At 37.8% G+C, this 16,956-nt stretch overlaps 1 protein-coding gene across 6 annotated transcripts in view; it reads left to right on the forward strand.

The window, feature by feature from the left end:
* The first annotated feature begins 413 nt into the window (after window positions 1–413).
* Window positions 414–16,956, forward strand: part of PPFIBP2 (PPFIA binding protein 2) — an 88,352-nt gene continuing 71,809 nt past the window's right edge. For 2 of the 6 annotated variants that reach the window (XM_081324070.1, XM_081324075.1), the window contains exons 1-4: window positions 414–456; window positions 737–811; window positions 11,620–11,712; window positions 16,739–16,852. In XM_081324070.1, the coding sequence (XP_081180196.1) occupies window positions 764–811; window positions 11,620–11,712; window positions 16,739–16,852 (255 nt within the window). In that variant the 5' untranslated portion in view covers window positions 414–456; window positions 737–763. Of the gene's footprint in view, window positions 812–11,619; window positions 11,713–16,738; window positions 16,853–16,956 lie in introns of all 6 variants that reach the window. The other 4 variants (XM_081324072.1, XM_081324071.1, XM_081324073.1 and 1 more) reach the window with 4 other exon arrangements.

A 16,956-nucleotide genomic window follows, 5' to 3' on the forward strand; every position in this document is an offset into this window, starting at 1 on the left:
AACTGCAGTAAGAGTGAATGAAAAGAATGTTGAGTTATGAATTTGAGATATGCTCATTCATCCCCCGCACTAAAAGCAACAACCAAGTGTGGAATACTTGGCATTACAGAGACAAAGTCACTTTCCAAGTGTTTGTGAGAAGGGAGCTACTAACAATTCTCAAGAGCAGGGCTTATTTTTAGGCTAAAGCCAGCCTGAAATAAACTGGGACTCTGAAGACTCTTCCGATAAACACAGTGTAAAAAACTGAGACAGGAAATAAGAGGGTCTTGGGGGTAATGAGTTCCAGCCACTCTTGAAACAGAAAGCTAGAGAAGGCATTACTTGAAAATAGTTTCTCTATGACAGCCTGGCAATTTTTAGCTGGTTACTTTAAACACTCTTGCTGCAGACTTCGCAGCAAGTTCACGGAAGCTCCCGTCTTTTTCTTCTCTTTCTGAGTCTGTTTGGCTTTAGGTATCTTTTGATGTTTTTAGAACGATATGGGAGCCTGTTGATGACTGATCTCCTCTTTAAAAAAAGCCAGATGCTGCTAGTAGAGGAGGTGGGGAATGCAGCCTGAAGTTTATACAGTTGTGTATAAACATAGTACGGTAGAAAAGTTTGGAATAAGCCTGAAGGACATATTAAAGTCAGAGAGGTGCAGACGTTCTGCTAGCTAGGAGCTGGAAGGGAGAGGGGAGCCAAGAAGAGTTTGTGTTTTTCCATAACGGAGCTAAAATTGCTGTGAACCAAGGGAAGATCTTTGCAATGGGCCCGAAGCATGGATAGTGAGATTAATATTTACAAACACTTCACGTGGCTAAAGAGGGTAAGTGACCTTTTTCTTTTTTTGTATTTCTACCATTTACCGCGCTTATAGGGAGAGAAGTCTAAGCATGTTACATTTTCTGCCACTGTGAGAGAAATTGTTCTCCAGTTTGAAACTAGTAGCCCTTTAGGGAGGGGACTGGGGACGTAGCCAGTATTCCCCTTTGTCTTTAGGAAAACTCACAAGGAAGTCTAAGGAAAATGATCAAGCAATGCTTTAGCTTGGTGGTGGAACAGAATGTTCTTAACAAGAGATCAAGTTAGAGTCTGTTTTCCAGTGAGGTGGTCATGTTTGTATGCAAAGCTTTTCTTTAGTAGCTTTTGAAAATATAGCGTACAATTAGTTTTAAAAGTAATAAAAGTTCAATTAATCAGAGCAGCCATTAAGCTAATTAGCTTGCAAGGTAGTTTTTTTTTAGATTTAAACAATTTCAGACTTCCTTAAGTAGATAAAAATGTAATGGTCCCAATTGATTTAGATCCACTTCATTTTATAATGTTTAATCTAAACACATTATTAAGAAATACTTAAAAACTGTATATTTTATGTACAGTAATGTTGGAGGTATATTCCAGATATTCCCTCTAGTTCGAGACTGTATTACTACCTTTAATGTTGCAGTTAAGATGTTGTTTACATAAAGGTTTTTTTTTATACAATTTAATTTTAATAATGCAGAGGGAATTGACATTAATTAGATTCAGTCTTCACTACATTCAGTATTATTAGTCACTAAAGTTCGCAAAACCTGACAGTAGGCATTTGGATTTTTTGTATTAAGAATTTCATGTTGATGTTAAATATATCTTTTCATTGGTAAATCCTATTGGAGTCATAATTTATTCCTAAGTAAGTGGATGTAAGATTGCAGCCCCATGTCTATAATTCTGGGAACTTAAAAAAGGGTGGATGGGTGATTTAAGAGAGAAGTAAGAGCACTTTACAGAAAGCTGTACAATAATTGCATAATAATTTCTCATTTACAATGAAATCCTTTTTGGACAATTAATTCTCAAAGCCTTGGGAGAAATTGGGATTATTTGCTAATATACTTTATTAAATATATTTATTCTCTTATTTCTGCTCAGATTCTGAGAAAAGAGAAGTCAGATGGGGTTTTAGTAATTTTGGCTTTATAGAGAAGACTTTTAAGGAACAAAATGCCCTACTTCTAAAAGGATTCTTAAAGAAAGGGTTGAGAAGAGAAACTATGTAGTGGAGCAGTAGTGTATGAAGAGAATTCAAGGAACTTAGAATTAAGAAGAAATTTCCTGATGGTTAGAACAATTAATCAGTGGAACAACTTGCCTCCAGAAGTTGTGAATGCTCCAACACTGGAAGTTTTAAAGAAGAGATTGGACAAACATTTGTCTGAAATAGTATAGGGCTTACTGTCTGAGCAGAGGGTTGGACTAGAAGACCTCCAAGGTCCCTTCCAACTCTATTATTTTGTTATTCTTCCTTGAGGAAAAAAATGTGATTTGCATAAAATTTCACAAGCTCATTTGAAAAGCAATCTAATTTTTGTTGAAAATTCAGTCTACATTTATTTTTTTTATGCCACATGATTACATTGGTGCTGCATGCTTGGACACCAGCTGTGGTGGTAAACCGATGCTCTGTGGCTGGTAATAAAAACTCTAATTCCTCCGGTCCAGCATGGGAGAGAGAAAGGATTTGAGCTGGACTTCTATCCGTCCTCCGTGGCATTTGCCAAACCAAGCTCTAATTTCAAAGAGAAGGAAGACTGGGGCTGGGGGAGGGGGATTCAAATGAAATTTCTGCTCTGATGTTGCAAGATTGCAAGTCCATTATAAGAATGAATTGAAATAAATAACCTAAAATCATTCACATATTCAAAGGATGAAATAAATTAATGGGATTGAAAAACATAAATCTGCTTTACTTGAAGAAAAAGAAAGGATTATGTAAGATTACACACACACACACACACACACACACACACACACACACACACACACACACACACACATAATCAAACCAATGCCCACAAAGAACAATATTTTCCTGAAAGTTCCAAAATTAGTTTGAAAACTAATGTCAGAAAATGCCTTTGTATACCAGCATACAGAAAGGTCAAGTGACAGGAGTCAAATAGTGAATTTTTCTTTCACCAGAGGAGCAGAGTAAACTAATTATCTGTCATCTTATGCCAAAAGAGAGTTAGTAGGAAAAAAAGGCATTACTTAACATATGTTTATCCACCTTAAAACGATAACATGTGTTGCAAATTAGCCACTTCCTTATTTTGCTTTGTGTTGCATTACTTTTATCAGATATTTTCCTCTTTCCCTATGTTTATCAAAGAATGAAATCTACTAAGTCAAAGCAATGGATCAGTCCAAAATAAGCCTTGGTTAATGTATTATCAAGCCTGGATTTTTAAAACCACAATGTGCTAAAAGAACCATAATTGTCTGTTTAACATATAACACTAAGCTATAAAAGGTCGGCTTACGTAGAATCATAGAGATGGTATGTGTAATTATCAGCCCTACAAGATAGACTAGATTAAAAAGCCAATGCCCTATAGGTCAGGGCTACTTTTATTGTAACAGCTATGATAACAGAATCTTGCAAGTCTGAACATTCTTCTCCCCTGCACCCCCTTCCTGTGAACTTCCTGGAACAATTTTCTCAAGTTAATTTCTTGGTCTAGGCTCAAGCCCTGCTTATCTGACCATTGCCTTTCTAGTTGGCTCTTCCTCCTGTCCTTCAAGGCCATCAACCAAGCCCTTTTGCTAGGATGCATCTTCACTTCATTTGGTGGGACACTTGGTGCAGAATCACCAAGTATTTCTCTATATTTGAAGACAGGATCATATTCCTCTATGATGAACTAACCTCTCACTTCAACTTAGGCCATTAGCGACATGTTGAAAGCAACATTCTACATCTTTTTTGCATCCACGGTGAGTCCACACAAAGGTGTATTGACATGGGTCTCCCCACGTGGAGAATGATATTGCTGTGCACAGCTAGTTCCCTGAATGTAGCTCAAACCAAGGGGAAAGATGTTGGCTAGATGATTAGCAAGCTGATGAGATACATGCTATAACTTGGTGGAGCAGTGAGCTAATGCCTCCTTAAGTAACACCAGCTGCCTGCAATTAGTGCAGGTTCGCGTTCCACCAGGCTCAAGATTGACTCAGCCTTCCATCCTTCCGAGGTAGGTAAAATGAGGACCCAGATTGTTGGGGGCAATAAGCTGACTTTGTAAAAATGCCGCTGGGGGGGGCGAAAGCCCTAATAAGCAGGTATATACATAGAATGAAGGCTATTGCTAAGCACATTGATTTGTGCTTCTTAGATTGTAAGCCGCCCTGAGTCTTCGGAGAAGGGCGGGATATAAATGGGAATGAAAAAAAAACCTTTGTCCCATCGGTTAGAAAGATGTAGCTTATACTCTACAATGTTTCCATTAGGGAGTGCCTGCAATTTATTTATTTATTCATTCATTCATTCATTTTCATTCATCTTATATGTTGCTCGTCTTCCCTGAAGGCAACTTTAGATGGTTGTAGCTTCATCCATTTTGAGAACCATGTGAGGCAGCAAAATAATTCTTGCAGAGCAGTAATCAATAACTTTTGAGGAAGCTAAGGGCTACCCTTTACTATGGTTATCTCCCCCCTCCAAAAAAAAATAAATGATGAGTCAAATCTATTTAGTCGGGTTTATTGTCATTTACATTTAAATGACAGTATTTCGAAACCTTGGTGGGGAGGGGGGCCTTGTAGAAGGAGATCCCTTAAAGTGGTTCTCCTACATGAGCCAAATTGTCTCTTTTGGAAGCCTGGCTCCTGGTGTGACACTCTCTTTGTCTAAGGGAGAAGAGATTGAATAGAGATATTTGGTTTTTGGGATAAATTCTGTTTCTTATCACCTGTCTTAGAGCTATTAGGTTTTTCTTTGGGGAAATATAAAGCAAAACCCAGTATCAGAGAATCATCAGTATTGTAGGTAAGTATGTTAATGATTGTGCTTGGTATATATAATGCAGTGAAAACTTGTGAAATCTTTCTATATAATTTTTATGAGATTATTACATTAATGATGGCACAGTTCAGAGTAAGGAAGCTATTTCATTCTGAGCTCCCCAGAAACTCAAACACATTATTCAACTGGACCTCGGTTTTCTCTCTATTCACATCAGAAATGTGCTGAAAAGCTCAGGCAGCTGTTCCTTCCCCCACTTCTTTTCAAATCTGAGTGTGTGTTAATAAACCAGATCACAGCCTTCAAAATGATGAGCTACTAAACAAATAGCTGGATGACCACATTCTCTTGTCTCTGCTCTGCTTCCTTCTGCCACTTTTCATTAACAGAATGCCACAATGCATTGAACATATCTCAATGTTCTGCTATATCTTTTCTGCACAAATAGTTGCTTTTAGGGGACATGGATTTTATTAAGTATTCAAGATAGGATAATGGTACAGCAAAAGCAATGCAATCTGTTCTTATGATGCAGCACCCTTTTAGAGCTGGGGTAGTTAACCTGACGTTTTGCAATATCTTGCATATTAACATTACTTTGTTTACATAAATGATAAGCAGTTGTACTGAGCAAAATCTGGCCAACCTTCTTCATATCTGGACCCTTAGCTTGTTTAAGTCCAAAGAACAGCCAGCCTGATTCTGGAGTGTGAAAAACAGAATTTCCCCCCCCCCCCATTTTCTAGCATATCTTTGCTTAGAAATGTTGCTGGCTTGTTTTATTAGAAGTAGCAGCAAATTTGCAGGAAATATAAGCTATTAAGAGGGGGTATAGTACCCCAAATTTTGTAAATTGTTTCATTTACAATCTTCATCAACAATCTACGCACTTAAGCTATTTTCATAGCATATTTGGAACCTCAGTAATCCTTTGCCAGTGTAATTTGATTGAGCACCAACAGCTTCTACCTACCCTGTTCTTGATTTCTCTAGTGACACTTCCTACTAAACATACCCCTATCAATAGGTTCAGGGCTTTTTTTCTCATAGAATGCTCAGAACGGAGTTCCGGCACCTTTTTTGGATGGAACCTTGTAGGGTAGGCAAGGTGGGTTGTATGACATGTGTGAGTTCCGGCACCTTTTTCTTTTACAAAAAAAGCACTGAATAGGTTCCAATTGTAATCTAAGAGAATATTGCTTCCAAGGCAAAAGAAAAGTAACACAAACAGTTCTAATTTTTAAGAGTTTCTGTGGTGGAATAGACAACATGTTGGACTAGGAGCAAGGAGACCCAAGTTCTAGTCCACAGGTCTGCAACCCGCGGCTCCGGAGCCACATGCGGCTCTTTCAGCCGTCTCCTGCGGCTCCCGGTCCTCTGCCATGTGCAGTCCAAAAAAAAAAAAGGTGGGACTAAAAAAGTTCAACCAATCAATTCAAATATGCAGGGTAGGTGCATATCTCGCCTTGGCTCCACTCTTCAGTCAAACCCTGTTGTGCGCATGTACGTGCATGCGCACATATTTTTTGCGGCCCCCAGTTTTTCCTTTTGTGAGGGAACCGGTTCTGAGTGGCTCTTTCACTGTTTCAGGTTGCTGACCCCTGTTCTAGTCTATCCTCACACGGAAGTTCACCAGATAGATTTGAGCCAACTATTCTCTCAGTGCAACCTATCTGATAAGGTTGCTGTTATAGATCTTAGATTGAAGTGCATAGCAAATAAAAAATACTAAAAATGTGTGGGCTAATTAGTTTAACTCAGCCCAGTCCATGTCACATGATTATTTTATGGGGATAAAAAGAGAAAGAAAGATCTAAATCTAATGCATAAATAATCCACACAATAAGGCAAAATAAAATTTAATTAAGTAATGATGCAGCAGGGGTGAATGAAGGAAAATGGCTAAATAAAATCTAGTAGAATAGAATTGTCTCTACATGAAGTAATGAAGTATAATTACTTATGAAAGAGTCAGAGAAAGAGTGGGGAAAGAGAGGAACTGAAAGGCAAACGAACTAATTGGAAGAGAATTAAGCAAGAATGAATCAAGTGAGAACAAGAAAGAGGATGGTAAATTGAAAAATAACATAGTGGTTTGCAAAAGAAAGTGCTGTCAAAAAGGGAATTTATGAGACAAAGAGATTTTTTTAATTTGTTTTATTATTTTATTGTATGGACTTATGGGGCCACCCAAATCCAACAGTGCGAGCAGTGTGCAGCAGAAAAACAATAGCAAAAGCAGTAAACCAAAAGAACCACATAGCATTGAATCATAATGTGTTAATGGCAAACAAATACAATAATGAAAACAATCACTGACTGTGGTACTAGTGTATGAATAAACAATATTAGTATGTTGGTGTATATGTGTAATTCTTTCCATCTCCTGTAATCTTGCTTCTTTTTTCATGGCCTCTGATCTGATTTGAAATAACTATTGATTGAAAATTAGAACCAGTATTCAGTAGTCCTCATCCTATCACACAAAGACTTTTTTTTTCTTAATCAAGTGCTAGAGGTTTTTGTTGTTGGCTTTTAAAAAAATTGTTTTTGACCTATTCCATTATCTAGCACTTCATTCTTAATAGAGGCAGAAATCTAAAAGTTTTTGAAGTTGGAGCAGACAAGTTAATTGAACATTTTTTTTAAAAAAAATAGCTATGTGGAATTGCTTCAGTGTATGTCAATGCATTTTAGGTTCCAGGGCAGCCCCAATTAATAGAACACTTTGGAAGGTTCCTTCCTGATCATGAGTTTAGTATATACTTGTGAACAAGGTTACTAGTGTATTATCAAATCAGTTGCCATGTATATGTTCTCCTTCCTAGTGATACTGGACTTCATCTCCCATCATCATTTATTATTACCATAGTCAGCGATTGAAATTGGAAGGCTACTGTCAAGCTCCAGGGAAATCTGGAGATCCAGGCAATTAAAATGGGTATAAATATGTATTGCAAGCTTAAGCTCTCTACCAGAATCTGAATTACTAACAGCCCAAGCAAATTGGTGGTAGAAAACAGTCCCAGGAATTCAAGGTGGGCTGGACTTAGAATCATGGCTGATAAATAACACATTTGACTCCCTCCCTTGGGCTCAGCCTGGTCATCTCCTACAGCTGCTTTTAAAAAGTCAGTGACTTCCGCATCAACTTGTCCTTGTCATACACTGTACAACGTTGACGTTCCTTTTTGATTTCTTTATCCTTTGTTCTTCCATTTCTAAATAGTCTTAACTGAAAATCTCTTCTGTTCTCAAATGACTTCACCCATTCTCTCATACTCTGTGTTGAGAATACGATGTCCTAGGTCATGGAATCCTGCTGCTCTGTATCAGTATGTGGGAATGATGTTATCAAGGAGGATAGCCAGTGAGATGTTACAGTTAGTGTTGGACCAGTCCTGAGTGGATTTTGGCTCAAATTCTGAAGTTCAACCATCAGCGTAATTATTTCTCTCACCCTAAGATATCTCATAAAGTTATTAGAAGGGATATATATGCTCTTTCAACATTTCAGAGGCCCTTTGGAGGACTTTACCATTAAGTAACTTAGAGAAAGAAGACATGGCTATCAGACTGAAAGCTCCATGTATCAATATTTTAGACAGTATAGCAGATATCTGGCATTCTATGTATAAAGAAAACATATGCCGCTAGATCTCCAAATAATCATAGAGGTCTCTGGAGTGTGATTGATATGATATCTCTGCATTCTACATTTTCTCTGAAGTGATTTCTGATGTAACCCTTATTCCAATTCTGCATTATGAGCCTGGAATGACAGTCCCAGCTGTTTTCCCTCTCTTCTGTACTTCCTGCAACTCTGTAGTCCTTTGGGAAAGTTTTTGAGTTAGCTGGGATCAATGTGTAGCTCAAGGAAGATATCTGCCCTTAGAATATAACATTCTTTTAAACATAGCCAGTAAACAGTTACCAGCTCTTTAAAACATAAACATGTAGCAACCAGATGCTGCAAAAATCTCATAATTATCTTAACACTAGTTGATTGGCCATAAGATATTTGTCTTGTATATTCATGACTGTTTGCTTCAAGCTTCATCCACACACATACTCTTTTGGGGTGTGCTTCTATGTTTTATCTTGTCATTAGTTTTGCTATAGATACTTGCATACTTTTAAGACTGAAACAGAGCAGCTGTTTACTTAATAGATGAACTTGTCTGGACTATGTTTGCCTATTTTTATTAAGGCCGGTAGTAGCTGATGCTTTGGCAGAGCTGATGTTTTTTTTCCTTGATTACTTCATCTCATGTGGATTTTAGCTAATGTAGTTTCAGTCTGGAATATTTTGGAGCTTAAATGAGAGTAGGAAGCATTGTAATACTTTATCTATTTATGGCTTAATGTAGAATGATTTTTTTTTCCAGAACAAAATAAGCTAGGGAAAATGTATTGCAGCATTCAAAATGCACCTTGCTTTTCTGCTTACTATACACCCTGTCCATTATACAGAATTTGGTTTTTTATCTCTTAGGTTTGGCTAATTAGGATTTTTCTGATTTATTATGAAGCTCAACATGTAGTCAAGCTTCTTAGAAGGTTGAAGATATTGTAGAGCATTTTTCTTGACAGTTAGATATCTTAATTTTCATAGACCAGGGATAGGCAACCTTGGCTCTTTTATGACTCGTGGACTTCAACTCCCAGAATTCCTGAGCCAGCTCAGGAATTCTGGGAGTTGAAGTCCACGAGTCATAAAAGAACCAAGGTTGCCTACCCCTGTCATAGACTCTACTTTAAAGGGACCCAACAGTGCTTTTTCAAAAGCTACTGGACTTTGTTTTTTTCTTAAAGCACTTTGGGGACTACCATGACCTGGATGACTGAGAATCTGCATAGATACTTTCAAGAGAGTGTGCACTGGTGCTTGCTTGTTCCCAATGTTATTTGTGAAGCTTGTGAAGACTGAGTGGGGAAAAAAAGGATTGAAAATCAAACTGCCAATATTATACCACTACAGGACACTGAGGGAACATAGGCAGGACGAAATCTGATCAAGAACTAATAAAACTGATTTGAAGGAGATTTAGCATAACTAAAAGAAAGCACTTCTTCACACAGCGTATAATAAATCTGTGGAATTAGATAACATAGGTCATGATGATATCTTTTAAATTGGATGGCTTTACAAAGAATACTGGAGAAATTAACGGAAGTTAGAACTGTCACAGGCTATTAGCCTTGAAACTCAAGATTACCACCAGGTTGCAGTACAGACAACCAAAAACCCAGCCATAGAGAAACAGGAGCAGGAGAAGAGCACATCTCCTGCTTGTGACCACCTCAGAGGCCCAAATGTGAAATAAAATGCTGGACTAAGATGGGCTTTGGCCTTTTTCCACGGCACTTTAGTTTTCTAATGCAAGTATAATTTCAGGATGTCATAGAGGAACTTGGATATAGTGGCTACTTGGACATATGATGTCATGGTTCCGACAGATAGAGACAAATAAAGCAGAACTCGGAGGCTTGCAAATTCCTCAAAGAACATGTTTATTACTTACAAAGTATCAGCACGTCAAAAGTGAAACCAAGTCTGAAGACACACGTAACAATCCCCCAATAAAAAGTTAAGAAATTCCACCCCTAAAGCTATGCAAGCAACGTTCCCCAATACATCTTTTTGGCGGGCTTTTTATGCAACGCCCAGCCTGCAGTCTCAGAAGCAGCCGATGACCTTGGTTCCCATGGCATAAAAGTTTATTTAGACTATCAATGCATCTGGCAATCCACCCTCCCTCCTATGTGTCAACCAAAAATGAATAGGGAAGATGGCTACAGCCATGCTCATTTATAAAGTTGACAGTATAATTTGCTTCATTCAGGAACTTTCACTAAAGATTTCTTTATTAATTATGTTTTGTTCTGGAAGAAGAAGTCAATATATGACAATTGGAAAATAGGCCAGGAATTGGAGAGGTTTATTATATTGATTTGAGAACTTCTGCAGATTAACATATGGATGCCTCCATTTGCTCCATTGCTAGCTTAGGGGAAGTTGCTGAACTTGAAGTCTGGCATTTTGTATCCTAATTAGATCAACTCTCTAGGAGCTGGAGGGCAATAAATTAATGGCCTATATTCCTAGTTTTGTTCACAGCAACCAAGTTGATCACAGCAGAAAGAATAACAGAAGTGCTCCTAATAACTATATTTTGCTTATGTTTGCCTCTGTTTTGATAGAGAAATGTGATGATTCAAACTTCCTTTCATTAGCCATGACACATCTTTGTTACCACCCATTCCAGGCCTATTTTAAAACAAGTTAATCTTTTTTACTGAAAGGTATAACTAACAACCCTCTGGTTCAGGCAAGAGTTATTTTTTTGGCTTGTGTGTTCCATCAACAGCTAAATCTTGAGAATGACCTGAGCTTGTTTTAACTGTATTTACACAACTTTTCTCCATGTCCTTCCCATGGCTCGTCTAGTCTGATATTTACCTATTTGGATCCTATATAATATCCTGCGAATAAGATAGAACAACGGCACACACAGAGCCAAAAAAAACCCACAACCTTGTTGCATCCTTTCTGTGCCACTCTCTTTCTCTCTCGTTTCTAGTAATGGAAAGATCTAGCTTTACACAACAATTACATTCATTAAAATGGAATATCTAGATTAATTACATATAATAATTATGCAGTGGTGGGATTCAGCCAGTTTGCATCACTTCGGCAGAACTGGTAGCTAATTTTTTTGTTGCCCAGGCCCAGAATGGATTTCCAGAAGCGGCATCCACACAGAGAACCGGTTGTTCACATATTTGAATCCCAGCACTGTAATTATGTTTCTGTTACCTGTGCTCTAAACTTTTTTTCTATTCAGTCCCAGGTGAATCATCATACTTCCACCAGTAATGAGACGTATCAAGAACGTCTGACAAGATTAGAAGGCGATAAAGAATCTCTCATATTGCAGGTATGGAATTTACATAACCTTGCATTGATTATACCATAACAAAGTCTTCCTCCTGATAACTATTGGGATATAGCCATGGGATTTTCTTGGCACTAATTTGGAAGTAATTTAACCTCTTTTTAAAAAGTATGAAATACATTGATTCATTTGATAGTCATGGTGGCGTCAAAAATAATTTCATATTCATTTTCTTCAGATACAGTATGTCCTGATTTTTACAGAAGATGAATCACCTAGCTGCTACATATGAAAGAAGTTTAGGCTTGTAGAATGATTAAACCACTTTATTCTTTTTAGAGCAACTTAAAATAGTCTTAAGAGTCATACACTTGTACAAGTCAATGTAACTTATCAGTGCAGTCTTTTGTGTCCTTGTGTAAAATCAGCTTCCTATATTAAAAGCTTCCATACTGGTTCATCTTGCCTAAGCTAATCATTGCTAAAGGAGCAATAAATGAGAACTTCAGTTTTTTGTCTGCTGGATTTCTGCTATAATGGTGGATTCATCTACCATACTATAGATATAAGGGTGTGAGAGACAAATGACCTGGCTGGATTGTCCATTTACCAAAATTATTGCACTTCTTGTATTGGTTTGTTATCAACCCTGGCAGATGAATGGCTATTTCTCATGCCAATCCTTGGAGCATTCTTCCCAAAGTACTCCCTTGGCATTTTACAAAAGCAGTAATGGAAAATAAGCAAACATACAAGCCATCAAATCCAGTTATCTACTGGGCCTGGACTTTCAATAAAGTCCTGGAATGATTTATGAAAATAGTTTTTTCATTCGGAGTAAATAGCCAAGCAGGCTGTTGAAAAGACCCCGCGGCCGTTTATTTTTTAAGTGGGGAGAGTGGCGGGTTGTGCTCCAAACTATCAAATGTAATCTCCCACGCTTTCGCTTCTACTTCAACCTTTGGGTGGTAGGTTGCAGTTAAGCTCACCCATGACCCTAGAGAATACACATGCGAATGCTTTTGCCCAGTCTGGAGTGGGCTGGCCGAGCCACAAATTGCTAAGTCTCTTCCATGCAGATTTTAGATATTGTGTCATTTACTTTTGGACTACATTAGCACCTCGCAAGAACCCTAATGCAATGTCTGGGTTTGGAGTGTAAGCTTTGTTGTAAAAGTTGCTGTTTTTGCAGCCAATTATGATTTATGGAAATAGGTTTATGGAATTTATTGAAAAGTTCAATATCCTTCACTATACCAGTTCTCTTGAATTCCTTGGCAAAGCCTTGGCTGTCTTGTTTTTTTCTTGTTTGTCTTACATTAACATGAGCCTCTTCTTTTTGTGGCTGCTAAGAACCTGTTTCCTAGCTCAGGTCAATGCTAATCTCTTTTCCCATCATATAGGGAAAAAAGACTTATCAAGCAACTGTAGTATAAAACAGGATAAAACAAACATGCAAAAGTTACAATTATGGTGCAATGTGTTTTCCTTCATTTGTTTTTCCTCATTTGTTTGTTTGTTTGTTAAATTTATTTGCCGTCTATCTTGCTGTGGGGCTACTCTAGGTGGCTTAAAAAGGAAGGATACTCTGGTTTCTCTTCAGATCGTACAAACCTTTCGCCTTTTTAAAAAGGAAGAAATGAAAAGAGTATAAACTGAACAGAAGCAAAATAATAGAACAGTAAAATAAACAACGAAAAAGAACACAATGAGAATACATCAATATGATAACCAAAAGGATGGATGGGTGGAGAGTAGACAGCAAGGAGGGGAAGTGGAGTCTGTCATCAATCCAGCAGCCACCTGGAACTTCCCCATTTGATCCCCAGGCCAATCAGCAGAGCCAGGTCTTCAGGCTCTTGGGGAAGGATAGGAAGGCAAGGACATCTTAGAGGGTAAGATGTTACAAAGGGCAGGTGCTGCAGCAGAGAAGGCTCTTCTTCTGGCTCCTGATATTCAGAATTGTCTCAAAGGTGCTTTGGACTGTTTTCTTTTCCCCCTTGAGGAAGACGTTTCACTTCTCATCCAAGAAGCTTCATCAGTTTTGGCAGGATGGTGTGGTCGATGGAAGGATTAGTTCTGACAGGATGGGTGGTAGTGATTGGAAGGATTATATTTCTTTGCAGTCATCAGGTCATTAGCACTCTCCCTGTGAGGTCTTGAGGCCACTTGGAGGTTTATCTGGCCTCAGAGTCACCTGTATCAGAGTGCAAAGAAGAAGATTGGAACTGCTGAAAGAACTGCGTGGTAGACAGGAGCTAGGGGGTGTCTTATCCCTCCCCCAGAGTTCTTTGACCAACAAGGTTGAAAGTAGGCCCTCTGTGTCAACATATCTAAGATGGGCTTGTCCTAGAGGGATTGGGCAGTTCATCAGGTAGCCTGAAGCAATGCCCTTAAGGGCTTTAAAGGTCAGAACAGAAAACATCTTCATTTTCTGTTTTATCTGGACAAAAAAGATATATACAGTTGTTTCCAAACTTGGGAATTTAGCTACAGTATTCTTAATTTTCTCCAAAAAGTATAAAGGGTTTTCCTTATTTTATTTTTTTATTTTATTTTATTTCTCATGTTTCTAGACTGCTCATCTCCCTCAAGATTCTTGTTAATACCTTGTGTTCCCCAAAATAGTATCGTATTTCCCCCCCAAATAAGACCTAATTGGAAAATAAGCCCTAATGCGTCATTTGGAGCAAAAATTAATATAAGATCTGGTCTTATTTTGGGGAAAATATGAGTACTAGAACATTATCCAAGAGAAAGACAAAAGGCCAGATCTATTTGCCTCTTGGAGAATGTATCTTCCATGATAGAAGCAGCATCTTCCATGATAGAACTGCACTTCTTAAACTGTGCCACAAGGTAATCTTGTCCCTATTATTTTTACGAGCATGGTCATTTATCCTTCCATTGGCCTTAAATGTTCATGATAGTTAATTGAAGATGAAGTAATTAAAATATTATTTGTGAATTGCATATCTTATTTCCTGCTCTAGTATCTATTTCGCATTTAGAAAAGCAGGTGCAAGTCATTAATGTTTCTTTTATGAGGCACTGCCTAAATAGTGCATCATGTAGAAATATGACATTATTTGCAAAAGTACATTTGCGCTGCAAGTAATGATTCAATTATTTTGCAATAGTTTGTACAATTTGGCTAATGCAAGAGATTTTATAATGCATCTAATTATTATTAATAGGCCTCTTATTAGAAATATTTTCATTTTCATAAAATCAATTGCAGCATTTTTACTCACTGAATATGAAATACCTGAACTTTTGTACCTATAGTACAATACATATAGTAATAAAAACATGGTGTTCTGATTGCAACTAAAAATGTTTAAGGTTGATGTTCCTTCAGACCAAACCAGGATTCCCACAAGTGACTTATTAATATCTTTTAGAATTGTACAGGCATTGTTGTGTCAATGTAAGAATGACACAACATGCTTTACGTTGTCTCAGTGATGGTCAGGTAAAGCTAAAGAGAGCTGTAGGACACTAATGGGAAAATCCTAAACCGAGAGGATACCTGTTTATGAAAAGAATCTGTAACCAATGTTTGCATTCACAGTCAACAACTTTCTCCTTAATTCTACATTACATAATTATAGGTTTTCTAAAGTAATGTAGAGGGACGCGGTGGCTCAGTGGGTTAGGACACTGAGCTTGTCGATCAGAAGATTGGCAGTTTGGCGGGTCGAATCCCAAGTGCCGCGTAACAGAGTGAGCGCCTGTTACTCGTCCCAGCTTCTGCCAACCTAGCAGTTCGAAAGCATGTAAAAATGCAAGTAGAAAAATAGGGACCACTACGGTGGGAAGGTAACAGCGTTCCGTGCGCCTTTGGCGTCTAGTCATGCCGGCCACATGACCATGGAGACGTCCTCGGACAAGCGCTGGCTCTTCGGCTTTGTAACGGAGATGAGCACCGGCCCCTAGAGTCGGAAACGACTAGCACGCATGTGTGGGGGAACCTTTACCTTTACCTTACAAAAGTACAAAAGGTATGTCACTAATCCCATCATTCTGCAATAGTTCCTTTATTAATACCAATCCTGTCCAAAAGAAGGAAGGAGATAGCAAATCCACAAAGCTCTTCAATCAATTTATCCCAGATTTTAAGTTTTATAAAGATAAAAGAAATCTGAATGGTGCGAATCCCCATTTATCATATGATAATTATAATCATATTATAACTACATTTTCAGATGGATTACAAAAGCTGCTTTTTTAAAGAAAACAAAGGTCTTATTGTATTTCCTAATTTCTTTTAGAATGGAGTTATTTATTTCTTAATAATGTTTTTCTATAAGTCTCTGAGTAATAATAATTCTCTCTTTTGTGGCCATTTCATGGCATAAATTCTCTGTTCTTGTTCAAGCTTGTATACTTTGAACTGGTGAGAACTAGAACACTGACAGTACTAGGACATGTCTTTTGTGTACTGTGTTGTGTAAGTTAGAGAAGCTTTATTTGATAGGTGAGCTTTTCTTGTAAGAAGAACGGTTATTGGTTAGCTTCCTGAAAGGTTTTTTGCTTTGTGTTTTTCCTGCTTTTAAGGGGAAAATTGGCAAAAGCTGAAAGGACTTTGCTTGCTCAAAGCCTGCTTAAAATATTAACAGGGTTTCTACAGAGGTTTTTTCCTTCAAAGGAGTATTTAATGTAAATACTGGTGCATGGTCTTCAGGTCAATTTTTAACAGATCATTTTTCCCTTTTTTAAATTAATTAAAAATCCTGTTGATTCATTTTTAAAGTGCGAAGTAGTGGCTTTTAAGGTGAGAATTATATTGTTTTTGAACATAGCCAAACTTTTTTAACAATTTGTAATATTTGCAGATGGGTTAAGAGGTATGTGATATAGAAGACAGATCTAGGTCTGTGGGGAGGTGGGGTTCAAATCCTTTCTCAGACATGAAATTAATTGGAAAACTTTAATATGATTGTGTCCCCCCCCCCAAAAAAAAAACAGATCTGACTGCTGAAAGTGTTAGTATTTTTATGTGGTTACTATTGCCACTGTTGTTGCTACTGCTACAGATAACCTCATCCTTATTCTTATATTACAGGTGAGTGTTCTCACAGACCAAGTTGAAGCCCAAGGAGAAAAAATCAGAGACTTAGAAGTTTGCCTTGAAGGGCACCAGCTGAAGCTTAATGCTACAGAAGAGATGCTTCAACAGGTAGGAAAACAAGTTTTTTTAGTGCAAGTTCTTCTTTAAACAGGCACACTTAATATCACTCTTGATTCTACAGACCCTTCAACTAAAGCTGAGATTAAGTATGT

This window comes from Vipera berus, assembly GCF_964194415.1.
Source record: "Vipera berus genome assembly, chromosome: 1".
NCBI lineage: Eukaryota > Metazoa > Chordata > Lepidosauria > Squamata > Viperidae > Vipera > Vipera berus.